At 58.9% G+C, this 26877-nt stretch overlaps 1 protein-coding gene across 1 annotated transcript in view; it reads left to right on the plus strand.

Moving 5' to 3' along the window:
- The window catches only part of LOC132319117 (collagen alpha-1(I) chain-like), a 95229-nt gene that overhangs the window by 68186 nt on the left and 166 nt on the right, over nt 1–26877 (plus strand). Inside the window, exons 13-67 of the mRNA XM_059829029.1 lie at nt 887–994; nt 1713–1766; nt 3221–3274; nt 3405–3449; nt 3717–3770; nt 4526–4570; nt 4965–5018; nt 5105–5149; nt 5511–5564; nt 5969–6013; nt 6268–6321; nt 7137–7181; nt 7817–7870; nt 8325–8432; nt 10138–10191; nt 10525–10578; nt 10785–10829; nt 11459–11512; nt 11762–11806; nt 12534–12587; nt 13304–13357; nt 13562–13615; nt 13865–13918; nt 14265–14318; nt 14499–14543; nt 14851–14895; nt 15567–15674; nt 15945–15998; nt 16305–16358; nt 16579–16632; nt 16931–17038; nt 17483–17536; nt 17813–17923; nt 18254–18307; nt 18433–18486; nt 18749–18802; nt 19224–19277; nt 20034–20141; nt 20365–20418; nt 20570–20623; nt 20914–20967; nt 21456–21509; nt 21710–21763; nt 22056–22109; nt 22791–22844; nt 23915–23968; nt 24048–24101; nt 24267–24320; nt 24442–24459; nt 24609–24662; nt 24835–24897; nt 25174–25339; nt 25673–25779; nt 26073–26153; nt 26324–26512. Coding sequence (XP_059685012.1) covers nt 887–994; nt 1713–1766; nt 3221–3274; nt 3405–3449; nt 3717–3770; nt 4526–4570; nt 4965–5018; nt 5105–5149; nt 5511–5564; nt 5969–6013; nt 6268–6321; nt 7137–7181; nt 7817–7870; nt 8325–8432; nt 10138–10191; nt 10525–10578; nt 10785–10829; nt 11459–11512; nt 11762–11806; nt 12534–12587; nt 13304–13357; nt 13562–13615; nt 13865–13918; nt 14265–14318; nt 14499–14543; nt 14851–14895; nt 15567–15674; nt 15945–15998; nt 16305–16358; nt 16579–16632; nt 16931–17038; nt 17483–17536; nt 17813–17923; nt 18254–18307; nt 18433–18486; nt 18749–18802; nt 19224–19277; nt 20034–20141; nt 20365–20418; nt 20570–20623; nt 20914–20967; nt 21456–21509; nt 21710–21763; nt 22056–22109; nt 22791–22844; nt 23915–23968; nt 24048–24101; nt 24267–24320; nt 24442–24459; nt 24609–24662; nt 24835–24897; nt 25174–25339; nt 25673–25779; nt 26073–26153; nt 26324–26512 — 3516 coding nt within the window. The remainder of the gene's footprint in view (nt 1–886; nt 995–1712; nt 1767–3220; nt 3275–3404; nt 3450–3716; nt 3771–4525; nt 4571–4964; nt 5019–5104; nt 5150–5510; nt 5565–5968; nt 6014–6267; nt 6322–7136; nt 7182–7816; nt 7871–8324; nt 8433–10137; nt 10192–10524; nt 10579–10784; nt 10830–11458; nt 11513–11761; nt 11807–12533; nt 12588–13303; nt 13358–13561; nt 13616–13864; nt 13919–14264; nt 14319–14498; nt 14544–14850; nt 14896–15566; nt 15675–15944; nt 15999–16304; nt 16359–16578; nt 16633–16930; nt 17039–17482; nt 17537–17812; nt 17924–18253; nt 18308–18432; nt 18487–18748; nt 18803–19223; nt 19278–20033; nt 20142–20364; nt 20419–20569; nt 20624–20913; nt 20968–21455; nt 21510–21709; nt 21764–22055; nt 22110–22790; nt 22845–23914; nt 23969–24047; nt 24102–24266; nt 24321–24441; nt 24460–24608; nt 24663–24834; nt 24898–25173; nt 25340–25672; nt 25780–26072; nt 26154–26323; nt 26513–26877) is intronic.

Raw genomic sequence — 26877 nt, forward strand, 5'->3', positions numbered from 1 at the left:
TCCTTGCAAAATTGTGAATAACAATAAATACTCCCCAAAGCTGGGGCTGGAAGTGGAATGGGGCAAAAATGCTGGCTTTTGGGCTGGGTGCCCCAAGCATACACGGCCACTACTGAGCATGGGGGATGTGCGTGGCTGGCTGCGTGATGCCGAAGCCCTTGGGGGAGGGAGATGGAAAAGCAAACCTCCCCAAAACAAGCTTTTTATATTTTCGCAACCAGATTCTTCACTTGAGAAGTAATGGCGGCAGCTGTGTCTTTCTGCCCTTCCTTCAAACTCTGACTTTACAAACTGAAACAAAGTCCAGTTTTTGGACTTGACCAAATGTTCAAAAATTTTTGAGAAATCTAAACAATTGAAGTGATTTGAAGGGAAGTGTCTTCTCTTTGTTCCAGACTGCTCTTTATCCTGCCTTAATGCAGAATTACCAGTGAGCTAAGGGGTAAAAATAGCTGCCCCTAAGCTTTAGCTGGTGATGCCCAGTCCAGATGATCTGCTCAGGCTCTTGCATGTGGGAAAGCATCAGAAACAGCTTTGAGCGTAAGCCCCAGAGCCGAGAAGCAGATGCAGAGGGCTTTCGCTTGATCTTCTCAACGCATTGCTTCTTCCCTGCCTTCCACTTTGTTTCTTGCTGCACAGCTGCTGGTTGTGGGTCTCCCACGGTTTCAGTCGGAGAGCCTGAGCAGATCCACATGCCCAATGCTTGCAGGACCTGGATGCACAAAGCCTCTCCCCCTGCCAGCCCTCCCCATCTCCTTGTGAGGTACTTGGTGTTTAGCAGGCGTTGCTGCAAAAGCACGAGGCAGGCAGAGCTCAGCGTTCAATTTATTGGTTTCATAATGATGTGGATTTTTTCATTTTCCATGCTTGGCTTTTTTCTCCCCAGGGTGAACCCGGGCTCCAGGGCTTGCCAGGACGTGTGGGTTACCCCGGCTCGGATGGTTTCCCTGGCCTGGATGGCAAACCTGGGCCGTGGGGGCTGCCGGGAGAGCAGGTGAGCCGCGGGCAGGCAGGGCCATGGCATGGCCAAGGTTGGGGTGGGGAAGCTGCACCCCCAAGCCCCGACCAGGAGACAAAGGGCTCCTCACGCTGCTGCTCTTTATATTCGCTTGCTTCCTTTAACTAAAATATTCTTCCTAAGCCTACAAACCCAGGCAGTCCTGGATTAGTGCCTCGAGGTTCATGTTTCCCCAAAAAAAGGGCTGTAGAACATCACACGTGTACATTAAGGTGCAGCTGAGGTCACCTGAGCGCTGCAGAGCCTGCGTTGTGGTGGGCTGAGCACGAGTGCTGGGCTGCGCTTCTGCCTCTGAACCTCCTGGTTGCTTTTACAGGAGAGAATAACTGGGGAGGGGAAGAAAGAAATGAGAGCAGTTATGGACTGCCTGGATAGCGTTCAAGCTATGAAGCCGGTCACTTGGCGCTGTGACAGTCCCTGCCCTTTTCCAGACCCCTGGTAGCAATCCCTGGGGAATACGAGCTATGTACCTGGGCTTGGAAGCTCAGGGGGGTTTTGGAGATTGGTGACAGGGACTGGACCACGCTGAGAGGTTTGGGGCTCTCAGCAGCCCCCCGGGAGTCTGCACCGTGGTGGCCGTGGGCAGGAGGCAGCAGCGCAGTGGGGAGGGGGGAGCGGGGCTGGAGCTGGATGTGGGTGGGAGGCACTGGGCAGCCCCTCAGCACCCACTCTGTTCCTTCCTCCCTCTCCCCAGGGACTGCAGGGCTTCCAGGGTGACCGGGGGCTGGCTGGCGAGAAGGGAGAAGAGGTAAGCTGGCTCTCGCTTGCTCAGCCACGCAGTGCTGTGGGCACAGCTCGGTGCCAGCCCCAGTCCCGACATGTTGGAGTGGGAGACGGACCCGGAGTAACGATGGAATCTCAATATGAGTACAGTCGTTCTCCCCTTTATTCAAGCTTACAGAGTATATATAGACAGATGCCAAGAACACGCGTCCGCAACAGTTGTATAATTGGCTTACGGTCTCTGTTCACGTGCCGAGGTGGCGAGTGTGATTGGTACTCTTGTGCACGTACAGGAGCACTTCTCTTCGTGGATGTAGCTCCTTCTTCTTGTTTACCATTCCACTGTCTCTTATCACAACAGGCTTTCAAGGACAGTTAACGGTTTCCTCTGAGCCTTCCCTCTCATCAGAGACTGGGTTGCTCATGGGAATCAGATCGTGTCCCTTGTTACTAAGCCATTCCTCCACACCGGCACGTACACTTAATGCAGTAAGAGCTTTTCATCACTGGTTTCACCGGCAGCGCCTGCTACCCACGTTCCCCCCCCCAGCCTGCGGGTACATGTGTGCCAGCCTGATGTTGCCTTACGGTGTGGGACGCCCTATTGCCGCCCTCCAGCCGTGCGGGATCCGGCTGGCAGCCGCCCTCGCCGCTGTGTCCGCTCAGTCTCCGGCCGTGCGAGTGCCCTCTGCTCTGAGCTGCCCAACCCAGGGGCGGCGGGGGCTCCTAGCCCACGTCACTGCCGTTCTTCTCCAGGGATTTGTCAGCCAGGATATAAAACATAAATGTCTGTGAAACAGTGAATGCTAGTGGTTTGTCACCCTTTTTTTTTTTTCTTTTCCCCTTACCCAGTCTTTTTAAGCCAAGTGTTAGCTAAAATTTTTAGAGCTGCCCAGGAGATTTTGGGCTCCTCTGAGGTCTGATCATACTGGGGTGTTTGAAACCCAATTTATTCTTTTTGAAACAGCAGTCCCCCAGGGTTTATCATATATCTTTTCTGGCCCGTACTTTGTACCCTCTTGCCTGTGAGCATCATTCCAGCATCCAGATGGAGAATCTCTTGCCCTTGTGCTCAATCTCTCTGCGCTTGAGCACTCAGCAGCTGCGGACACGTGAAGCTCAAGGCACCATGGTATCCTCCAAGGCACAGGCGATGGGCATGGCCCTGCCACCCGGTGCAGCGCTGCCATGGAGAGCCCCGTCCCAGCCCTGCGGGCACTGGGACACCTCCGTGTCACTGCTGCGCGTGGCCTGGTGCAACACTAGTTTGGGACATGGGAGCGGAGTAGCCGCAATGGGGTGGCACTGTGCTGGGGACAAGCAGCCAGGCTTTTCTTCTGGGGCTGCCTTATTTAGCATAAGCTTTTGAGGGTCCCCATCTGCCTGCACCACACTGACAATCCTTTGGGGCACAGCGGCCACGTTTTAGCTCCTGATGGTCTAGCTGGGGCTCATATGTCCTTGTTGTTCCCGTTTCAGGGTTTCTTGGGTGACCCTGGACCAGCTGGGGAGAAAGGAGAGAAGGGAGCGAAGGTGAGGGTGTCTGTCCTTACTCTTCACAGCCCTGCCCGGCTCGGGCAGGGGGTTGCTCCTTCCCTGCCATGGCCCCCCAGCCCCAGGTCATGCTCTGCTCCACCGCTCAGGATGCTCTTGGCTTTTCCAGGGGGTGAAGGGAGAAAATGGCCTGCCAGGTCCTGCTGGGCTTCATGTGAGTTAACGGGCAAGCCGGGGGTGTCTCACGCCTGCCGTGCCGGGATTGATCCTTCCCTCCATCCCCTTTCCTGGGCTGACCCCTTTGCTTCTCTGCGATGGCCCCAAGCTCCATCCCTGGCTCCAGCCCACGTTCTCCTGGCTTTGGGCAAAGCCCTCATGGTCTCTGGGTTTTCCCTGACCCTCCTACAAGGGATGGGACAAAGGCAGCTGCCACCTCGGGGTGGGCACCTTGCTAATGCCCTGCTCCCGGCTTCTCTCCCAGGGGATGTCGGGTCTGAAGGGTGTGATGGGCTTCCAAGGCCCCATGGGGCCGGAGGTGAGTGGTTTTCCTTTCTCTGTGTCACCAGCCCTCCCCAAAGAGGTGCAGGAGCCTGCTGCTCCCCATTGGAAAGATGGGTCCAAGGAGGGAGGACTTGGGCTTTGCAGGTCACTGACACTGCTTTGTGGTTCACTCTTACAAAATCCTTGTTCATTTTTTTTTTTTCCAAGAGCTGGACCTAAACCTCATCTGTATCTTTGTCCTGGAAGTGGCTCTTATTAATGGGGATGTTGCCCCAGAGCAACCAGGCACATTGTCCCTCTGCATGTTGGGGGCAGGAGCCTCCCCTCGCCTCCAACATCTCCTGCATGGATGTTGCATCCCAGCTCATTCTCCTGGCTGGCGATGAAGAGAAATGAGCTTTTGCAGAGCACATTGCATTGCCGTTTATTTTAGGTGACCACCTTCAGCTGAGATGAATCCCAGGCTGACAGCACCTGGGTTTTTCCACACTGTGCTCAGCACACTGACAGCTTAACTGCTGCCACATCTTTGGGAGGCATCCCAGCCAGGGAAGGGTTTGCAGGGAGTTTAAAAGGAAAAATTGAAGTGGTTTGGCAGTGGCGAATGGAAGCACCTTCCAACACAAAGGGAGTGGGGGAGCCAGGGTCTGGCCAGGTAGCTGTTCGAAGGGACATCAAGTAGCTGATGCTTGATGGGAAGAAAAGGGGAAATTTGGGATGTGAAGACTACAAGGAGAGAATCAAAGCAAAACAGGCTAGAAAAATAGCATTCTTTCTCTCCTGCTCCAGGGAGAAGGTGGTTCCGTGGGTCCCCCGGGCCCTGCCGGCCCCATGGTAAGTCACAGCTTTTCGGTTCAAACCGCCTCTGAAGCGCAGGCGGTGGCTGGGCTGGCGGAGCTGCTGCCGTCTGGCTCACAGCAAGAGCAGGGCAGGACCACCATGGGCAGGCTGGGACCTGCCACGATGTCCTGCCCGGTTTCATCCCTTGTGCTCGTTTATACCTGAAAAGAATGTGTCTGCTTAAAATGTGGCCTCCTGGTATTGGGGGGAAAAAAATTGCAAAAGGTCAAATGACGATAAAACTCACGCAAACCAGTAAAGACCCCCCAGCATCCCCACTAGCCCAGGGCTGCCTCTGCTGCCATGGGAGATGCCCAGGGGGGCCCCGTCCCATCTCCTCCTGCATGGTGCACGTGGCCGCAGGGCTGAGCACGCTCTCGCGTTGCAGGGAGAGCCAGGCCAGCCGGGATCCGTCGGATGCCGAGGCGTCAACGGCTCTCAGGTGGGTCTGCCCTGCTTGCCCTCCTTTGCTATTTGGGATTTTCTGGCTACTGTGCTCACACTGTCCCTCCCCTGCTCTCTCCCCAGGGAGAAATGGGACCTCCTGGCTTGCCTGGCCCCCGGGGCCCCAAGGTACATTCGTACGCACCTGCGCCCAGGAATGAGCAAACCTCGTGGTGATGGGGTGTCCGGAGAGCTGGTGGGGGTGCCAGGATGGGAGGGCATCCCGAGGGTCACCCAGCCTGGAGGGGTCCCCTCCAGCTGGGCTGTGATCTCAACCCACCCCAAAATCTGCAAAGAGGCTGAGACGGGGGTGGGAATCCTTTCTGTACCCCTTGCAGTGGGGGGGTCCCCTCGCACCGGCCGGCTGGGAGCCCTGGAGCTCCTACAGCAGCACAGTATTTCCCAGGGGGGGTTTTGCACCGCGGGCTTTGCACAATGTGTGCAGGGATTTGATTCTAACAGCAGCTCCTCATCCCCCGCTGCTTTGCAGGGACCACAGGGCTTGCAGGGGAGACGTGGCCCCCCCGGCCCCAGGGGCATGCAGGTAAGTGGGTGCTGTCCTAGCTCAGAGCCCACCGTGTCTCCGAGGTGTGGGTCCCCCTGCCATGCGCTTGCTGCGCGAGGAAGGAGCCGCTGGGACTTGTCCCCCACGTGCTTTGCAAGTGAAGTCTTTGACCCTACGGGTCTTTATGGCCACCCCGGAGCGGGTGGGAGCGGGTGGGTGGGAAGGGCCGTGTCCCGTGGGCAGGCTGCTGGCTCTGGGCGGGATGTGCAGGCAGGGGGGATGAAGGGAAGGGTGAGCTGATGGGGACATGGTCCCTGGGGTGGGACATGCAGCTCCTGGGGGGCCGGGCAGGGTTCCTATGGGCTGGGGTCTCATCTGCAGAGCCGGACAGTGAGCAGCATCTATCTTCTCCCAAACCTCGCACCGCCTTTACTTTTCCCCAGGGTCCAGCCGGGATGGAGGGATCCGTGGGTCCCAAAGGACACGCCGTAAGAGCTTCTAGCTGGTTTGCTTTGACTTTGGTGGGGATGAAGCCTGGGCTGGAGGGCTTTCCCTGGAGGGACCTGAGAGGTGGGGTGAAGCATCCCTGCCCCTGCTTTTGGAGGGGACGGGGGGGCAGCGCTTGCAGCAGACTTCACAAATGAAGCCTGGAGGTCCCTGGCAGCCCCGGGGAGGGGACGCGGTGGGGTCGGGCGCTTTCTGCCCGGCACAGTGTGAACTGATGCCAGCACTCCTCTTGCAGGGCACAGACGGTGCCCCCGGGCTGAGGGGACAGCCGGGACAGGAGGGCCCTGGGGTAAGTCCACAGGAGCGGGTGGCTGGGTGCGGGGTGCTCTCATCCCCCCCCTCGCAGCACCCCAAAGCATAGTGGGGGAATGCCCTGCGCCCCCCACCACCCCCAGCTCCCCGCGGTCTTTGTGGCACAAGGGCTGGTGGGGATGATGGCCACGTCCCTATGGCCACGCTCCTCATCTCCAAACTCCAACGCTCCTCCAACTCCGCTGCTTGCGGGGACCTTGATTATTTTTTTTAATTTTTTTTCCGCCTATGGATTTATCCACAGAGATGCCCCAGCCCTGCCTATCCCTTCCCTGGTGTGCAATTAGGTGCACCCCTTTTCCCAAGGGGTCTGGGTGCTGAGCTGCCCTTTCCAGAGGGTAAGGAGGCCGGGGCAGCCTGGCCTTCCGTCTGCCCGACCGCGGTGCCCCAGCTGAGCACGGCCCTTGGTGCGTTTGCTTCTCCTGTGCTGAAACCCCGACACGCAGAGCTGAAAACTGGTGCTTGCAAAAGGGATGAGGGATGCAGGGTGGGATGTGGGTGGTGCATTTTGGAGGCTAACAAGGACCTCGTCCTCGTGCTGGGGGCTGCTGTGTGGGTGGGGGCAGCCTTGGGAGGGCTCATGCATCCCCTGGTCCCTGCTGGGGAGCAAATCCCACCGTGGTATCAGCAGCAGCAATTCTGCAGAGCTGAACTGGTGTCTCCCATTTATCGGCATCTTCCCATCCCAGTAGCATGGGAGGGTTGTCAGCCTCCACGAGTGCATGTGATATTTTCCTTCGTGTGTTTTTTTTTTTTTTTTTTTTTACTTGCACTTTGTGTTTCTCTCTGAAGGGGTTTATTGGCCTGCCAGGATCCAAGGGCACCCAAGGAGAGCGGGTGAGTGATGGCACCCATGCCATCCCTGCTTGGGATGTAGGAGAGCCGTGTTAGAGCTGCCCAAAGCATCAGCTTCATGTTTTCTGCCTGTGTTTGGACTTGACGTTTGAATAGATGACAACTGCAGTTGTTCGGGCAGGTAGAGCTGTGCTTGTGCTCACCTTGCTGTAATAAGAGGAGCTTTCAGACACGACAGTGTGTCCTAAGATATCGTCTGCTTCGGGGAGGCACAAGGGAAGTGGGAGTGCTTTAGCCTGGGTTAAGAAACACAGTAATGAGGACAAGGTGCTCGTTATCGTTGTACTGATGTCAGGACAGTGCAGCTGGGATGCCAGCACCGGCTGCCGCAGGCATCCTACCTGCCAGGGAGCTGGGGGTGGGATCGGCACAGGGTGCTGGGGGCACTAACGGTTTGGTGGTGAACAAACCCAGAAGCTCTGGAGCCCCCCTGCCATGAGGAGCAGATCCAGCATGTACCTGCTCCCAGCTCCGAAAGGCTCATTGAGAGGAAAGCCCTCATCTAAATTGAGCAAAACTAACTTTGATGCCAAAATCAGATCACAGCATGCTTTGGTTGTAAGGAGTGGCATAACGTGATTTTCTGAGTGTACCCTCCACCTCTGCTGCTCTTGCAGGGCTGTCGAGGTCCGAGTGGAGCCAAGGGAGACCTGGGAGCCAAAGGAGGCAAGGTACCACGTACCCACGCTTGCAGGGGGATTCCTCGAGCTGCTTCCTCTTTCGTTGTTCAAACGTGCTATTTTTCAGCCAGTGGATGGGTTGGTGTGGATGTCCAGGGACCCAGGGGCATTTGCTTTTAGGGACCGTGAGAGCCGGGAAGCTCAGGCTCCGCTTGATCCCACCATGCTGCTAACCCTGAGCCATCCTTCCCTGCTCCATCTTGCTTTGGCTGTTTAAAAATGTTATCTCGCCCCATTGTTGGTGCCTCAGGGATGCTCTCAGAGGAGGGTCGTGGGGATTTCACCCAGAGTGGCCCCATGCCAAAGGCTGGGTTGTGCAGAAACTCGGGGCAGCAAGCGATGGGCTCTCCGGGGGGTTCCTGCCCGCAGGTCGGGGAGACCCAGGTACTGGCTGTCCCTCCTGATGCAAGCCCTGCTGTGACATGCTGTGTCTTACTCCTCCAAGGGTCCACGCGGAGCACCAGGAACAAAAGGGCCCCCAGGGACTCGGGGCCAGGTGGGCTTGCAGGGCTTTCCTGGCCCCCGAGGAGACGCAGGGCCCCGGGGACCAGATGTAAGTGCCGCGGCTGGTCCGGGATGTCGTGTGGTGGGATACGTGTGTGCTCGGTGTTATGCCGTGAGCTGGGTGGTGTGGGAAGGGGACAGCCCTGAGGGATGCAGGCAGCGTGGGCAGCGCTGCCTTGCCCTAACCCTGCCCGGGGTGAGCGCTCCTGCCTGCTCCTGAGCCCGGGTGATGGGTGGCATGCCTTGGTGCCTGCCCAAGAGCCACGCATTGCAGTGCCACTGGCGCAGGCACCGTGGGTTTGCAGGATCCCTCTCTCCCACTGCCTAATCCCAGCTCTCCTCCAGCATCCCAGGCATCTCTGCCACTCTGCGCTGCCTCTTCCTCCTCTTGTGGGCTGAAGGCACTGGGCTGTCCCCAGCCAAAAGCCCAGCTGACAGCAGTACTGGTATTTCCTCACTCGTTGGGGCGGTGGGAGCTGGTGCGGGCTAAGAGAGCCCTCTAATGGCATCTCCCTCCATGCTGCTCGGGCACCACTGGCCCCTGCTCGGTCGCGGGGAGCTTTGCTCAAAGCCCCCATCCTCGGGGTCGCAGGTGCCCCCAGCACCGCAGCGCTTGGCACCCACAGAGCTTTGACCCGGCTGCTCCAGACCCCTCCAGCTGTGCCACCGTCAAGGACCCGAAATTAGCTGTTGGGTTCGGCGATGTGAGGAGAGGGCAGCTTTAGGCAGGGGATTTCCAGCAGGTCCGAGGGCAGCCCTCCCCAGCTGCCTCTGCCCCAGCGTCTTTGCAGGGTTCCTGCCGAGTCCCTGCTCCAGGTCAGCACCCTTCTTAAGTGCTCGGAGAGCGCAGGGCTCACAGATCGCTCTCTTGAACTGATGCTCATCTCCAACTCTTGCCGGGCTCTCTGCCTGTGCTGGCAGCTCCGGAGGGCTGCCCAGCTTCTCACCGGCTACACTGCCCAGCTCCCGAGAGCCGAGCACAGCAGCGCTCAAGGAGCCATAGCAAGACACAATTTTCAAAGTGCTTTTTGCTGCAGTGTGTGCTCCGAGTGAGCTGTCAGGATGGGTGAAGCGAGCTGCAGATCAATATTTCTACCTGGGAACTGAAGCCAGGCTGGCTGCTTATCTCTAGTGGTTTCCAGCTTCTCAGGAGAAGGGAGGATTATATTTTCCCACCCACCTTTCTGGTCTGCAGTGTGATGCCCTCCCCCTCGGAGGGCTTTTGGGATGCCTGCCTGGATCTGCTCTCACATTTGCTCTTCAGGATGAGAAACGAATCCTCCCACCTCTCCAAGCGATGGAGATGCAGCACGACTCCTCTGGCTGCCAGGCAGTGCCTTTTCCACCCGGCCCAGCAGCCCTGCCATCACACAGCATCGGTCTGGAGCCGAGGTCTGGGCTGTGCCTGCCCCGCTGGGGCTGTAACCGAGCAGGCAGGAGCCTTGGCACATCAGTCCTTTTAATTGTCTTTAATTTGATCAGCAGGAAACAAAAATATTCCACTGTACTGGTTTGGACCAACACTGACCCAGCGGAGCTTTTTTTTTTTTTCTGGCCAGTTTTATAATCCTGGGGAAAGTCCCCCTCCCCACCGTGGGCTGGTGCCCCAGGTCACATTGCCATTTAATTAACGTCTCCTCCGGCCGTGCTCCCTGCATTTCTCCCCTACAAGAGGCAGGGGGATGGCAGGGGGAGCAGGCAGAGGATCAGGAGCTGCATTTGCTCTGGCTGACTCCTCTCCTCTCTCCTGACAGGGAGAAGAAGGCCAGATCGGCCCCGTGGGGCTGAACAGCAGCGAGGGACCCAAGGTCAGCGCCGGCGTTCACCGCCATGTCCCCTGGTTTCCCATGGGCTGCCCTCATCCTCACGTGGAGAGCAGGGATGCGGCCACCCTGCCCACGAGCTCCAGTGTGGGTCCCAGCACCCAGGGGACAGCATCACGATGCTCCCCTGGGGAGGGTCTGCGGGCTCTTGGCCCCCCACCCCATGCATGGCATCCCCGCACCCACTACAGCCATGCACTGACCTGCCAACGTGGCAGCGGCTGGATGCGTCCCCTCGGTGCTCAGCAGGCTGGAGGGGCTGGGGGAGACCTGCAGGGTTGCCTACAATGACCGTATTTCCCTTTGTGTGAACTTTAGGGAGGCCGAGGACCTGATGGCCCGAAGGGAACCCCCGGACCGCGGGGAGCCCGGGTAACTAATGGGGTGCTGGTACTTGTAGCTGAATCCTGGAGCATCTTTGGCTGTGGGAGATTGAAACAACCCTGGAGACCCCTCGCTGGTTGGCTTGGGATGTGCTGGGGCTGAGCCACGGCATCTTCAGGCATCAGCTTTGCCTCCAAATCTGCAGCTTTATTCCTGGCAGAAGGATGCTTTTCTTAATGCTTGCTGTTTTCCAGGGCCGCGTGGGTCAACGTGGGCTAGTCGGAGTCCCTGGGCTGCCCGTAAGTAGCAGATGACCCATGTCCCTGTGCTGGCGCGTGATCCCGTCAGCGCTGGGACGGGGAAGCCAGCTCTCAGGCAGCTGCATCCCGGGACGCAGCCGGATCGGAGGGTCAGGCTCTGCTTGGGAATTTGCACAGGATAAGCTGGGGACGAGCAGCTCAGGCTTTTGCATGTTGCATGAAGTGTTTTGAGAAACCACCTGCCCAACATCACAACTTCCCTCTTAACTGTGAGCATAGAAAATTCAGGAAATAACAACTTTTTAAGAGAACTCTGTTACTCAGAGTTTGGTGAAGGAGCCAGGAGTAAATAGCTGGGGCAAGAGGGGAAAAAAACATGGTTGAGGTGTTCACGCTGGAAACGGGTTTCCACCCACACTAGTGTTATTTCCCAGCGATCGCATCCGAAGGTGGGATGGAGCAGGGAGGAGCCGCAGGAGCTGTGCGGGGATGAGGCGCGCACTAACGAACCCATGGCTCAATACAGAGCAGACGAGCACCCCGGGGACCATGCCACCGCTGATTTGTCACCTTTCAATACTGGAGGGAGTCTCTGGGGCTGGATGAGCCCTTGATGGGGGCACCCTGCCACCGGGCTCTGCTTTCCTGAGACGAGACTCTCCTTCCAGGGCTCGCGGGGCATCCCGGGAGCAGAAGGCGCAGAAGGAAAGCCTGGTACACAGGTTCCCATCCTACGCTCTGTACTTGACTGCGGGCAAGGGCTGGGGCGGTGGGTTGTATCAAGAGGGGGAGCTGAGCCCGACGGGGGGGACTCCCCAACCCCACCATCCCCATGGCCATGCAGGTCAGGACCTTGACACCATGTTGGACCTTGCCACGATGCGCATCAGCGGGCTCTGGGCTGGCATGGTGGGACCGGGAGAGGCTGCCTCTGCCTCCCCATCCTCATCATCACCTGCCTTGTCTTGCAGGGTTCCCCAGGGACGGTGGGCAGCCCGGGCAGGAGGGGACCACCGGTGAGTAGAGCTGTATGGCTGTCTGATTTCTGTCCTTCCTCCCCTCTGCTCCGCTCTCTCCCCTTGGGGATGTGCCTCAAAAGCCTGTCCGTGGGGTGGGGTGCAGGTGGTGGGTGGCCCTGATGAAGTGAGACCAGGCAGAGGGTGCTCCTCTGGGTGCAACCGCAGGCAGGGACCTGCTGAGAATCATGCTGAAGGGTGAAGGAGAGGGAATGAGGCAGTGCATTTAAGAACTGGCAGTTGCAAAATGATTTCTCATCCCTGGCGCTGCTATCCAAAACAGGTTCAGCAGCAAGACCTGGGCTGGTGGCAAGTTTTCCCTTCTGCAGGATTTCTAATGTTTGTTTATCTTTGCTCTGAAATGCAAACGGAAAAAAAATCTGGCACTTCCCTCCAAACAAAACATGAAAAATGTTCTGCTCTGGGTCAGAGAGACACGCTTCCGAGTTGCTGTTAGCATTGCACAGAGCTGTCTAGATGCACGTGTGGGCATTGCGTGCGTGTACACACGCAGCCGCGGTGCTTCAACAACGAGAAAGCGAAGAGCTGGGTTGAAGTGGAAAGCACCAGCGCTGCCTTCAACAGGCTGAGCCCTTCGCCTGCGCCTGGCCCCGGGCACTGCGCTCTGGTCTGGGTTGGTCTCAGACCATGCGCTGCCATGGGGATCCTCTCCGTCCCTCCTGCTTCTGCCTTCCCTCCATCGCTCATCTTCTGCCCTTTCCTCCAGGGTTTTGCTGGCTTGCAGGGGGGCCGCGGGCACGCAGGACCTCCTGGATCAATAGTAAGGAAAAGAAATGTTCTTTCTGCATGAACTCTGCGTTTTCTTAAGTGGGAAGTCAGCAGGGCTGGTGCCATTTGTGGGAGATATGGGACTTTCCCACCATGGGAACCGGCAGGGGATCAGGGCATCTGTAGGACCTGATCTGAACTTCTTGTTAAAAGACAGAAAAAAGCCTCAGTGACAGAAATAGCTGGGGCTAGGGAAGAGCAGAATAATTTCTCCGGGGAATCAGCCTGCCCAAGGAACTTTGCAGCTTCCCCAAGCCTAGCAGGGTCTCTGTGGAAACCCTTCACGCCCAGGTGGCTGAATAGCAGCGTGGTCCTGGGAGGGGATCAAAGCGTTTCCTCCATCCCAGGTGGAAATGAGTGGTACAGGTTCAGGGAGGACAGTCCCATGTCCTTGCCCATGGGGATGGAGACCCAGAGCAGCTCCTGCAGCTGGAAGAGCTCCTCCCTGAGAGCCTGCTCTCAGCTGGGCTTGGTGATGATGCTGACAGCGAGTATCGTCACCTTCCCCGGTGACAACCCTGCCAGAGAGCCGGCCATGGGGGGCTGGTGTGCAGGAGCCACCAGGATGGGCCACGGCGGCAGAGTTTGTCCCCGGCAACCTGGTTTGGCTCAGGTGATGCCTCTCCGTGAGCACAGAGGCAGCAGCTCAGTGGGACTTGTCTCACCTCAGCCGTTTGACTGACACCTCCTCCCCAAATATTTCCAAAGGGCTCTCTGGGAAAACCTGGACCTGACGGAGACCCGGGTTCCCTGGGCCCAAAGGTGAGAGCTGGGGCCTGGGGGGCCCATGAGCATGCCAGGGGGGCTGGTTGGAGCAGTGATGGTGGTGAACAGCCCTGAGAGGCTGTTGGCTGCCATGGGGAGACCTGGGGACATCCCGTGGGTGCAGATGTGGACAAGGACGGGAAGATGCCTACCTGCATCCTGGCAATGGAGGTTTGTTAATGCCCTCGTCTTGCCTGGCAGGGGCTGCCTGGGAAGCCTGGCTCGGAGGGGCCGCAAGGACCTGTCGGCACCTACGTAAGTGATAGACATGCCTGCGGAAGGGGGTTCGGTCCTGCCTGTCCGCAGGCAGCGGCTGGGATGGGATGACACTCGCTGGAGCAGCGCTGCCTCCAGCCAGGCACTGGCCGTCCTGCCAGGGCTCCTGCGGTGCCCGGGGTCCTGCCTTTCCCCCCGCGAGAGCTCAGCCTCCGCAGCCACCCTCCTCCCAAAACGCCGGAGAGGCTGGGCAGCCCCAGCTGCCTCCTAATGCCATGCTTTCCCCAGGGCTACCCGGGACCTGCCGGTGACCGTGGGAAGCCAGGGCGCAGGGGAGACAAGGTAAGGCTGAGAAATCCAGCACAGCAGCGAGGGGATGCGCTGGGGCGGGAGTCCGGGCTTCGGAAACATTTTTGGGTTGGGCTGTTGAACCCAATGGATGGGTTTGGGTGGTGTCTGCGAACGGTCTCCATCATCTGTGCCAGGGAGGTTGCAGGGGTGGCAGGAGGAGGATGGCTGGAGCTGGCTGGGCGAACTGGTGGTGCTCCAGCACTGACCTGCCCAAACTCCTGTGGCTTGTTAAAAGATGCCAGGCAGGTGGTTTTGGAGGGTTTTTTGTTTTTTTTCCTTAAGAGGTTACTGCATTAAAACATATGGAGGAAAGAAAATCTTTCTTGCCTCCTAACAGGGAGAAACAGGAGCCCAAGGCCCACCGGGATTTCCAGGAAAAACTGGTCCCAAGGTGAGTGCTGTTTGCTGCCACCCTGAGCAGCTCCAGCCCGCCCGGAGAAGCACTGAGCAAGTCACCTTTGCTGGGCTGGGTATGGAAAAATGGGAAATCTTTGCCACCGGCACCAAGGGGCTAAACTGGGGAGCAGTCAGGGCTGGGGCGTGGGGCTCTGATGGTGCTCTCCTCCCCCAGGCCCTGCCAGGTCCCCCCGGTCCACGAGGCGCTCCCGGCTCCCAGGTAGGGCTTGCCGTGCTCCCCATGTGCCTGGCTTGCTCCGCTCCATCCGCTGCAGTCCCCTGTGGTTGTGCAATATTGTATACCATGTGCTGCCTATAGCAATAGCAGCATGGATCCCAGACGGCTTCGCGGGAGCAGGCAGGACCCTGGCCCCGCTTGGTGCTGGCTGGGTTTTGTCCTGATGCTGCACGGACACCACTGAGGTGGCCTGAGCACACGGGGACTGTCAGAGCGAAGCCTCACCCTGCTCGGGGTCCCCTGTGCCTCCTGGCCATGACCACGCTGCTGAGCATCCTTCTTGTTTCAGGGCAGAACCGGAGACCCGGGTCCTCGAGGGCTTCCAGGGCTGCCTGTAAGTGGGAGAGCTGTGGCTTGCAGAGGTGCTCTGTAGGCTGAAGTCGGGTGATACTTGATGGGATGAAAGAGAGGTGCCTGCTCTGGAGGCATCTTCGTCCCCAGGCTGGTTGTGCAGCAGAGAATGACCCAAACCCTGCATGGGTAGCTGGGTGCTGACAAGTTGGGTACAGGGACAGCAGTGCCCTCCTGCACCTGCAGTGATGAGGCAAATACTGCAAAGTGGCAAATAAGAAAAATAAAAAGCAACTTTTTTTTTTTGGCAACTTTAAAAAATGGTAAAGAACAATGTGGCATTGGTCCCTAAATCTAGAAAAAGATGTTTGGGCACAACATTGAAAGTCAGAATGGATTTGTTTTCAAGAATTCATAACATCTTGAAAAAAAAGGCTGTAAAAGTCGCACTTATTCTTTTTGACTTGTTTGACACAGTCACATAAATTCATTAAAACATCAGGGAAAAAAAAAAATCTTTCACTAAAATGCTTGGCTTTTAATCATCGGCTCTCGTTGACGTGAATTTAGGTACCCACCACGTGCAGGTGGTACCTTGCAGATCCCAGGGTGGCCCAAGTGCTTCAGGCATGGGGCTCCCACTGGCATTGCCCTCCCTGGAGCTGCACCCTGCGCTGTGTTTCGGGGTGCCTAAGTGGCCTTTTGGCCTTGCAGGGTGTTCCTGGCATGCGGGGGCTGGACGGCGTCCCTGGGAAGCCTGGCTCAGCAGGAGAAACAGGGGCTCCTGGAGCGGCGGGTGCTACTGGTCCATCTGGATACCCGGTGAGTGCAGATGGTGCTCCTTTGATTGATGCCCAGCACAATCTCCTGCCTCAGCTGGTAGGACAGGGTGCAAGCATTTTGCTGGTGCAACACTTTTGGGGAGCTCCCTAAAGCACCTGCAGGAAGGGAAGGAAAAGGGAAGCTGGTGCGTAGCTTCTCTGCCCGTGGGGACGTGGCGTGCTGGGGCATCCCAGACCCCTGCTCGGGAGCTGCAAAGGCTTCCTGAGTTAAGGCAAAACCTTGTTGCTGATACAGGTTGTTTCTTTTCAGGGCCAGGAAGGTCCAAAGGGACCTGAAGGGCCTTCGGGGACGAGAGGAGAGAAGGTAAGGACAGAGAAGGTGGTTGGTTCCCCTTGCTGGCCCCGTGAGTCAGGAGCTGCCCAGGCAGGCAAAGCCTTGGGCTCGCTCTGCTTGCCCAAAGCAGGGTTTCCTCCCCAGGGCTGTAGGGGCAAGCACTCCTCCCAGTTTGGCCACTGGCTTTGCCTAGTGGGATGGGGATTTACGTGTCTGGTACAAGGTGGGAGAAGAGCCTTGCAAGCCCTCCCGCAAACGCCGGGCAGCGGGGTCCGCAGGGGACCTGCGTGGAGGACCGCCACGACTGCCTGTCCTAATGTCTGTGTCCTCTGGCAGGGTGATGTGGGAGATCCCGGGGAAGCCGGCGTCAGCGGGCTGGATGGCGAGCAGGTATGTCAGCTGGGGAACCCTGCCCTTCCCTCGGCTGGGGCTGCTCCAGCCTGCCTCTCCCCACGTGCCTTCTCCAGGGATGGGAAGCAAAGGGAGGAGGTTGCTGATCCTCAGCTAAACCAGAAGGTTAAAGCTGTGTCTGCATTAACTGAGCCAAAGGCTTTGTGCAATGTGGGGTAAACGAGCTGTGCGAGGGCCGGGCTGTGTGTTTCCTCCCCAGGGACCACCAGGACCGCCGGGAGCGGAGGGTCAGCCGGGGCCCAAAGGCGAGCAGGTCGGTTCCCACCGGGAGCTGGGGGTGATACCGCTGGCAGCGCTGGGCTCGCCTGGCCCCGCTGCTGCAGGGGCAGGCAGGCACCTAAACCCACGTAGGGCTGTTTGAAATCCACCCGCAGTATGCTCATATGTGGGGATTTATGTTGCTGGGCACAGTAGGGGGGTTCCCTCAAAGCTTGGGTACCTGGTACAAGGAAAACTGGGGTGGCTGTATGGTGAGAAATGATGGAGGGCAGAGCCAGGGTCAGCTGGAAAAGACAGCCAAGAATAATCCTGGTCATCTTCATCCTGTCCAGGGAGAGGCAGGAACCTGCGGAGCTCTGGGCATCAGAGGGGGCCCCGGGGAGCCAGGGGACGATGGGCCAGAGGGGCTGCCGGGGAGGCCCGGGGAGCAAGGAAAGGAGGTACGTGTGCTGACCGACACCGCGGTGGTCACTGCTGCCCGCCGGCGTCCTCTGCCAGGGGATGGTGGTGGGATGGGGACGGGAAAGGTGTGCCACCCGGTGCACTGCCTCTGGATAACTGCCCGTGCTACGGCTTTGCTGCAGGCAGGCTGAGGTGCCCCCGTGAAAGGAGGGGGATGATGCTTTGGGGTGCCCTTGCTGGGCAAGGGGCTGCTTGGCTGTGCTCAGCATTTTGTCCTCGCTCGCTGTTGGGCTAGCATGGGTCACAGTTGGGGGTGACCTGGTGCAGGCAAAGCTGCGGGACCATCTCTTACCCAGCACCACAATCCTGGCCAGAGGAGGGTGGAGAAGCCCATTCAAGTCAGAGCTCAGCTTTTAACCCACCCTGGGATGGGGCTGGGGAGCAGCGGCTGCATCTGATGCTGATATTTCCCCTCCGGGCAGGGTGATGCTGGTGATGCTGGAGACCCGGGCGAGCCAGGACCGCAGGGACAGAAGGTGAGGAGTCCCTCCTTGCAGCACCTCGGGGACACCCGTAGCCTGCTTAGCCCCCACTGCTCCATTTGCCGTGGTGGGCCCAGAAGGAGGACAGGGGGGTGTTTCCATGGCTGAAGACCACTGGAGATGCAGGGCTCAGACCTGGTATCAGCACCTCTCCTGAGCACCCTAGGGTGAACTTCTGTCTGCGGCACCCAGTGAGAGGGTGAAACACGTCATCTCCATGCAGAAGCTCATTTAATTGCTATTTCTTTTTCTTCTGTCTCCATCCCTGAGCAGGGTGACGCTGGCCCCAGGGGCCTTCCTGGAGCGCCTGGCCTGGGAGCCACTACGGGGGAAATCGGAGAAAAAGGCCATAAAGGAGAGAAGGGCCAAGAGGGTTTGCTGGCAAGTACAGAGAGGGGCTGCCTCAGCCCACCGGGCTCCCAGCATCCCCACAGGCTGGCGGTTGGGTGCTGGGTGCCAAGGAGGGGGGCTCACCCTCGTCGGGAAACCTTGGGCTCCAGGAGCTGCAGAAAATACTAGGAATTGGCAAATCTCTATAATTAGGGAGTTCGTGTCTCATGGGCACAACTCCAAAATTGGGTCTTGTTGGCATAATAGGGCAGTTTGGACTTACTGGGTGGTTGGGGTTAATGCTGCCTCCAGCCAAACTCCAGCCTCCTGCCCCCCAGCCGGGCTGGGACCCTGCTGAGCATGTCTCCCTCTGTGTCCCAGGGCCAGGTCGGTGTCACTGGAGCTGCGGGACCTTCTGGAGCCAGAGGGCGGTTTGTAAGTCAGATCATGTCCCTCCTCCCTTTTTGCCTGATCATATACTTGGTGGGGGGATGTGTGTGTGACTGGAAGCACTGGGCAGGGTTGAATCAATGGGGCTCCTTTGCTTGTGCCCTGAACAGGGTGGGACGGGTCTCCAAGGTCCTCCTGGGCTTGACGGTCCCGAGGGAGTGAAGGTACGGTGGGGTGAGGGCTCCAACCCTTCATCTCTGGGTGAAAAGCCCTTTTCTGCTCTGGTCCCAAGCTCTGCTTTCTGCCTCTGGCTGATGGGGGACGTGGTGGGGCTGGCTGTGGTGGAGGAGCTGGGTCAGACCTGGGCAGGCTGGTGACCTGGGGGACCTGCCATGGGGCCCTCCCTGCCTTGTTGCCTGAGATCCAAAGTCAACAAGGCAAGGAAGGAGTTTTCCAGGGACAGAGCTGTTTCCCCTTCTTCCCCAGGGAGATCCAGGGCCACGAGGCATGGACGGACCCGCTGGTGCTGCAGGATTAGAGGTACTGATGCCTGGGATCTTGTAGAGCCGGGAGCTGCCCGGCTTCCCCAGTGCTTCACCATTTCCAATACAAACCAAAGCCAAAGGGTTTATTGCCCCTTAACTGCCCAGGCCAGGAGGCTCAGGAGTGAGGAGGGGTTTTAAATGCCTCGTGGCTTGGCACTGACTCCCAGGAGGTACTCACATGCCTCCACCCCAAAAATCAGACCATTTCAGTCTGGGACCAGGGATGCCTTGTGGAAGACCTGTTCCTGCTATCAAATCATGTTCACTCCCACGAGGTGCCCAGGTGCTGCCTGGGCATGTGCCTTGGCCACCTGAACGTGGTACGAGGGAGAGGATGCTTAGAATACCTGCCGAGGGCCTGAGTGCGAAGCACATGGTGGTGACGGGTTTATTCTCAATGCCCAACATGACCGCAGGGACTCGCTGGAGATGACGGAGCCAAGGGAGATGGCGGCAAGCCCGGTCCAGTGGTGAGTACCAGCCCTGCCCCTGCAGAACTTCCCTGGGAGCGAGGTTTGGTGGCATCTTGTGATGGAGCAGCAGAGCCTGGAGCTGGGGCTGTGTGTCACCCGCGGGGTGGCCTCAAAGCGAGCTCTGCCAGCCCAAGTGCCAGGCTGTGACTCCCGGGTCCTGCCCTGCAATGGCTTTGTAACTGAGTCATCGTTTCCTTGGTTTCCCTCGAGCCAAAGCTCCATAAAGGCGTTTTAATACAGCTATTAAAAACTGTGCAAAAGTGCTGCGGTTGTTGTGCAATTAACGCTCGGCTGTCAGAGTCTGCCTGAGGCAGATCCAGGGCATTTGGCTTCCCCCTCCTCTGCTTTCACAGATGCAGGTGTCCGTAAGGTCAGAGGGCTCCAAGAACCGCCCCGTGCTCAGGACCACTTGCGCTGCCCTGAGATGCATTTTATGGTCGTGGTCGTGACACGCACAGAGCCACAGATGTGCTATTGATGCCCTGTGCACGGCTGCAGGATAAAACCCATTTGCATCCCAGTTTTCCCATGTTGCAGTGCCGCTCTGCCCAGGCAAGACACGTCCTTTACTTGGGCGGTTGCCTTTGCTGGGAGAGGTCAGGATGCAGAATAAACTCTGGGAGGATTTGCAAAGCAGTCAGCGAGAGCCGTCGCTCTGTGTAGATGAAGCCTCTCGAGGGGCGGCTGCTCGGACCCTGCTCCCGATGGGGTGGGCTGGGGTGTAACCGATGCCCCTGTCTGTGTGCACTGCAGGGCGCAGCGGGTGCCCGGGGGCCAGCGGGTGCCCCCGGGCTCCGGGGCTACACGGGGCATGAAGGAGCCAGAGGAGCAGTGGGTGCCAAGGGAGAGCCGGGCCGGCAGGTAACTCCTCTCTCTGCCGTGGGGACGGGCAGGGGGACATCCCCGCAGGGTGGCCCTCCCCGGCACAGCTCCGGCACCAGAGGACCCTGGGGGGAACAACCCCAGTCTAGACCCCAGCGCAAGGCAGGCGGCTTTGGGCTCACCCTCCTGCCTTCCCCCAAATAACCCGGAGCTGATGCTGATGCCGATGCCAGCCTTGTGTTTTGTCCCCAAATGAACTCAGGGTCCTCTCGGGCCACCGGGTGAAGCTGGAGCCACGGGGCTGAGCGGCAGCGAGGTGAGTGGGCTCTTCTGCTGCCCCATTTCTTTGCCTCCAGCTTTTCTCACAGCCCAGGTCTGTGCTACTCTGACAGCCTGCCTGGGATTTGGGTGAATAACCCTGGAGCTTATTTTTCAGAGCTGGGTTGATTTTTTGTTTTCCTCCCTAGGGCCTGGCGGGTGCGAAAGGAGAGCTGGGCAAGCCGGGAAAACCGGGGCAAACGGTGAGGAGTGGGATGGAGCCATACTGGTTCTCCCTGGCACAGGCAGTGGGGTGCTGGGATCTCCCAGCTGCGGTAAGGTCCCACATGGGCAGCATCTCCTGCTCCTGAAACACCCCCATGGCCCCGCTCTGCCCAGCCTGCTCCAGAGAGGGGCAAAAATCAGAAATGGAGACTTCAGCTTAGAGCATCCTCCTGTGCACGCCGTGGCAAAAGCGGGGAGGGAGGCTGGGCGGGGACATCCCTGGCACCACATCCTTATGGAGGGGTTTCCTTCTCCTTTGGGATTTTAGGGGTCTCCGGGACAAGCCGGTCCTAAAGGGCGGAAAGGTCGCAAAGGAGAAAAGGTACCTCCGAAATCCTCCTCTGTGGATGGCACCCGAGGGGGACCGGCCACCGGCTGTGGGGTGGCTGAGCCTGAGCTGGTCAAGCCTCTTGTGGTCCATGGAGAGAAACCAGGGGGAATCGCCCTGGGGGTCTCCCCGCTGTAAAGGCAACCGTGCATCAGTGCCTGGCAAGCACAGAGCCCTTAGACGCTCTTGGGTTGCCTTGGCTGGTTTTTGGGTGAGGGGCTGGCAGGTCTCCCCAGCTCAGCCCCCTCCAGCCCCACAGGGCTGCCTCCATCCTGGGTCAGGTGCCCTTGAGGGGGGACAGGGGACCTCCCCTTCCCTGGCCAGCTCTGCACCATGCCCTTGGTGTCCATCTCCCCAGTCCCACAGCACCTGGTGAGCTCTGTCCCTGTCTCCACGCAGGCAGCAGCCCCTTTTCCCCAGTCCCAGTCTGGGATGTTGCTGGGCTACTGGTGACCTATGTCTCCCATCTCTTCTTCCCCCAGGGCAATGCAGGGAGTGAAGGGGAAGAAGGGGTCCCCGGAGAAACTGGCAGACGGGTAAATGGCACCGTTGTCCCAATGGGGGGTGGCGGGAAGCATGGGGCTGATGCTTGGAGCCCACGGAGGCCTTGCAGAGGGGCCCCGGTTCGCTGGGGGCTCAGCATCCCCGGGCGGGCAGCGAGGGGGATGTGGGGTGGCCGGCTTAGCGCCTTTTACAGGCTTGGATTGCTCGTGAGTCTTTAATCTGTTGTGCCCAGGGCAAGCGAGGCAAGGCGGGCCACCGGCCCCCGAGAGGCCCCCGGGGACCCAAGGTAGGTCGGCTTTGCCCCCCTGGGGCGAGGGCTGCGTTGGCACCCTGGCAGTTGGGGGGGGCTCCCACCTGCCCGAGCCCCTGGCTTAGAAAAGGATAAGCCACTACAGGGGCATCACATAGCTGGAGGGCTCTGTGTCCCCTGTCCCAACCAGCCCAAGGAGGGGGTCTCCCGCACCCCCAGCCCCCATGGGTTTCTCTCCCTGCAAGAGGCACCGGGGCATCGCTCCTGCCTTGCTCTCATGCTGCACCGCTGCGCCCACCAGCCAGGGCCTCTCGCTTTTGCATTTCAGGGCTCCCCAGGCGACGAGGGGCTGCAAGGACCCCAGGGCCCCCAAGGACCCCACGTGAGTACGAGCTTGGAGGTTTTGGGGTGCTGGCTGCGGGTACCACTGTGCAGCCCAGCTCTGCGGGACCCATTTAAAGACCCATTTAAAACAAGTGAAGTTGCTCGGTGTTTCACCCATCTCATCTTGCCTTCTCCTCCCAAATTAGCATCCCCGCAGTGTGTGCACAGTCAGGCAAATCCCATAATTTCCAATATGTTGTTCTAGGGGCCAAAATACTTCCTTTCCAGTTAAGCATCTGATGCCTGGCAGTGCTGAGCGCTTGTAGAGGACTGTGCCCACGTTCCCAGAGAGCTGCCATGGCCGGAGGGACCGGCTGCACTGCAGCAGCCAGCATTGGCCAAAAAAAACCTACTCAAATATTATTTTTAATTACTGGAAATTGTTTTTTCTCTATTTAAAATAAAAACCCTGGCTTTGAAAACTTCACAAAAGAAAGCCAGGATGTTTTGCGACCAGCCAAGGGACGCAAACTGCGTTTTTAACAGGGTTTGCTGAGGGATCCTTCCGAAAGCAAAAATCAAAGATACGATGAGAAAATGCCTCAAAGTTTCTAAAACTGCCTGAAGTTCTCGGAATCCTGGCAGCAACCTAGGTTGTGGGGAGGTCCCTCCTTGCCAGGGAGCGGGCGGGAGGAGCCCAGCCACAGGGTGATGCGGTGCCGCATCGTTTCTCTCTTAGGGCATCCCAGGGCTGAAGGGCATGAAAGGAGACCCTGGACCGAAAGGACACAAGGTGGGTGGCATGCACCGGGCACAGTGGGGACTCTGGGCACAGGCTAGCATTTAATTTGCTGGATGCCATCACTTGTTCCCCTCTTCTTGAACCCTGATAGCTGCAGCATCCTTCGTTAGGGGTTGACTACTACATCCCCAGGTGCCAGGAGATGGGACCTTTAGACTTTCTCCAAAACCAGGTCCTTTTCCTCTCCATCCTCCCGGAGTCTCAAGCAGCAGCGTGTACAGTCTTTTAATCCCCTGCTCTCAGCACTGCTGTTGACGCAGCATGGGCACGTACCTCCTCTGTGTCATTGCTGATGGATCCAACCTTGGCCCGAGGAGCCGAGTGTATCCTCACGGTCCCATCCGTCAGCCGCAAGGCTGTAAATAAGACTGACAGGCAGTCCCTGGCGGAGGGTAGTTGCTTGCATCCTTCAGGAAGATGAAACCCCGGTAATAAATACAGCTTTAAATTTATTGCGAGCTAAATGAGCAATGGCAGAAGCTAAAGTCCAGGGCATTCAGCGAGGCCAGAGCAGGCGGAGGGGAGGCTGCGGGCAGCCGCTGTGCTGGGGTTTCTTCCCCTGCTTCACCGGATTTCAGCACACAAGAAATTGTCTTTATTTTCTCAAAGTGTTTCCTGGGAACTTCCGAGGTTTTCCTGAATGTTATTTTAGTCTGGAATGATAAAATACTTTGTTTGGCCTTTGCAGCTGAGCAGGGGAGGCAGACGCTCCATCACGCCTCCTCCTTCCCCAGCAATGACGCTGCAGTAATTCTACCAAATCGAAAGGGTGTTTTTCAGAAATTTTGCAGCCAGCCATAACTGGGAATTTCCCATTTCCAGCTGCTTGCTGGAGGCCAGGAGATGTTTGGCCTTAGGAAATGTCCCCAAGCAGGTATCTGCTGCCAGGGTCAGGCAGCGAGCAAAACCTCTGTTGCCTACCTGATTAAATACCATTGATGGAGTAACTACAGCAGGGTTCCTGACACCCACCTTCTGGGGCAGAGCTGGCATGGTTGGGTGTCCCAGGGGAGTATCTATTCTCCTCTGTGCCACCAAAGCTCTCCCTGACTGTCTCCTAGGGCGAGAAGGGCAGCATGGGTGACCTGGGCCAGCAAGGGGACGATGGCTTCAAGGTGCGTGAAGGGTTTTGCTCTCTTCCTCCATCCCCTTGGTCCCTTGTCACTCTGTGTGATGCCCTGCCACGTCTCCTAGGGCAAACCGGGACCCCATGGCATCCCCGGGAGGCCGGGACCCAAGGGACAGCAGGTAAGGGCAGGGTGGAGGGAAATAGGAGGAACAGAGATGAGTATTTGGGGTGAATTCCTCATCTTTCTGTACAAAATCCACCTGGGGAAGGGGCTGGGTTGTAGAAGGATGTAGGGCTGGGGGATTCCCCGTGCAGCACCCTGACCTCCTCCGGTGTCTTTGCAGGGTGACACTGGCCCCCCCGGCCCACGGGGACACCCCGGCTTCCCCGGGACGCCGGTGAGTCCTTCGCCCTCCTGGCAGGTTTGGGGTTTGCTCCTGGTCCCGCAGGAGTTATGCTGGGATGGGGCTTCGATCCCGCCTGCTTCCCTCTTAGCCGGGTCTTGTCCTTCTCTTCCAGGGCTTGTCCGGACCCAAAGTAAGTAGAGGGGAGCGCCTGGAGCTGGGCTGACTGCAGGGCATCCTCCCCTCTCTCCCTGGGGTGCAGGGTGGCCCCATGGGGCACCCCAGGGTGCCGCTCAGCATGGCAGCATCTCGCCACCTTACTTTTCTTCCCTGCTTCGGCAGGGGCTGAAAGGCTTCCCAGGGCTGCCGGGACCCAGGGGCACGCCGGGACTGCCGGTAAGCAGAGCTGCTAACGTCCCTCGTGCCAAAATTTGGGTCCCTTGCTCCCCCAAATTTGGCAGCAAGGTCCCGCCATGCCATGCCATGGGGATAGCGGGCTGCTGGCGGCGGAGCCATGAGTGTGGTGGGGGGCTCGTGGGCAGCAGCCAGCATTGTCATTGTCACCCAGGGTCTCGCCGGCCCCCCTGGTCCCAGCGGACCCCCGCTCGCGCTGTCCAGGGAGGAGCTGCGGGTGAGTGCGTTGGAGAGGCGATGCTGCATGGGGGAGAGGGGGGGAAGGGGCTGACAGCGATGCTGTCCCATGTCCCACTGCTCCTGAGGTCCTCTGTGCACAAGGACCAAGGTCCTTGCACAAAGAGCAAGCAGATACTTTTAATCCCTCTCCCAACACGCCTGTCCTTGTCCCCTGCATGTCCCATCCCCTCCCTGAGCACATGGTGATGGTCCTGGCCAAAATAAGAGGGGATGCTAATGCCAGCTTGGTTATATCCCCCACTTTTTCTTTCAGCACCTAATTTATTCCTCCAACCACCTGAATTACACCGCGGTCTGGGCTCTGCTGCACACCCTGAGCCAGGAGCTGCAAGCCCTCGTTGAGCATCCCAACGGCACCAAAACCAAACCGGCAGCCACCTGCAAGGAGCTGCTGCTGGCTCACCCCAGCCTGCCTGACGGTACTGGGGTGCACATGGTGTCCCCCCACGTTGGACCCGGATCCGGTCAGCCCTCCCCGCGCCGGGACGGCGCGGGAAGGGCTGACCGGATCCGGGTCCAACGTGGGGGGGACAGGCAGCTCTTTGCAATTAAGAAGGGATGAGGATTTGGGGAATGAGCTCAGCTGGGTTTCATGGGCATCCCTGGAGCAACAGGATGGCAGCCAGGCTGCATCCCAGGAGGATGGAGGTTGCAGCCAGGGATGTGCCACAAGCTGAGATAGAATGGCATCGTGTGACATCCTCCCCATGCCAAAAACCGGGTGCCAGGAGCTCCCCTCTGCCTCCTTCCAGGGCAATACTACATTGACCCCAACCAGGGCAGTCCCCAGGATGCACTGGTGGCCTTCTGCAACTTCACGGCGGGGGGCGAGACCTGCATAGCCCCCGTCCACAACCAGGTATGGGGTGGCTTTCATGGAGGACCTCCAGCCCCGTGTTACTGCTCAGGGTGGGCGAGGATGGGGGGCTGGTGTGGCTGGTGAGGGACAGTGTGGCCGGTCCCTTGCCGTGGTGACTGCTGCCATCACAGGGAGCTGTTGGAGCAGTTTAGGGTGAGGATCCTGGTCGCAGTGTGTGAGCAGGCTGCAGGGACAAGTCACACGCATGAGCTGGTATAGCTGGATCCTTGTCCTGGTGGTGCCACCATCCCCCACTGGGACAGCGTGACATGGTCCCCCCCCTCTCCTTGCAGGTCCCCATCAAGGCTTGGCTGAGCACCTACGCCTCCGAGGACACCTTCGAGTGGTTCAGTGCCCTGCCCGGGGGCTTCTTGGTGAGTGCCCAGCTAGGACAGCTGAGGGGACACAAAGCTCCTCATGGGGTCAGGAGTCTCCTAGTGCCTGTCCCGCTGCAGTGGGGCGATGCCTGGGCACAGGGTCCCGCTGGCTCTGCACAGTGGGACACGACACCGCTACCCGGTTTTCTCTCTCCTTGTCCCTGCAGCTGGAGTACGTGGGGGCCAGCCCGGTGCAGCTCCGCTTCCTCCGCCTGCACAGCCGCCTGGCCACCCAGAAGGTCTCCTACTCCTGCAGACCGGCCCCGGAGCAGGGCCAGCCCCAGCCGGAGAAGGAAATCCGCTTCCTGGCCGACTCCCGGGAGCAGAGCTATGCAGCCAGCCTACAAGGCTGCGTGGTAAGCTTGGCTGTGGCTGGACCCTTTTCCCTGCCTGGAAGAGCCCCCCGACATTTGCAGAGCCCCTCGGCATGTGTTTGCAGCCCCAGGGTTTGGGATAGACCGAAGGTGTCGCACAGTGGGATGGGGATGGAGAGCATCCTCTCCCCGGGCCCAAGGAGCTGCCCCGGTCTTGGGGAGCGGGCTGGGATGTGGCAGGGGACAGGGTGCGCTCCGGGGGATACTGGGGAGGCCACCTCGCTGGAGAAGCTGTGTAGGGCTGGGGGCCTGGCTCCCGTGGGGTTTTGGGGTGAATTAAGGAGCAACTGGAGCAGCAAAGGGGACAGTGGGTGCTTCAAGAGGGTTTCGGTGCTGCTCAGCTGCCC

Source organism: Gavia stellata, chromosome 24 (assembly GCF_030936135.1).
Source record: "Gavia stellata isolate bGavSte3 chromosome 24, bGavSte3.hap2, whole genome shotgun sequence".
In the NCBI taxonomy this organism is placed as follows: Eukaryota; Metazoa; Chordata; class Aves; order Gaviiformes; family Gaviidae; genus Gavia; species Gavia stellata.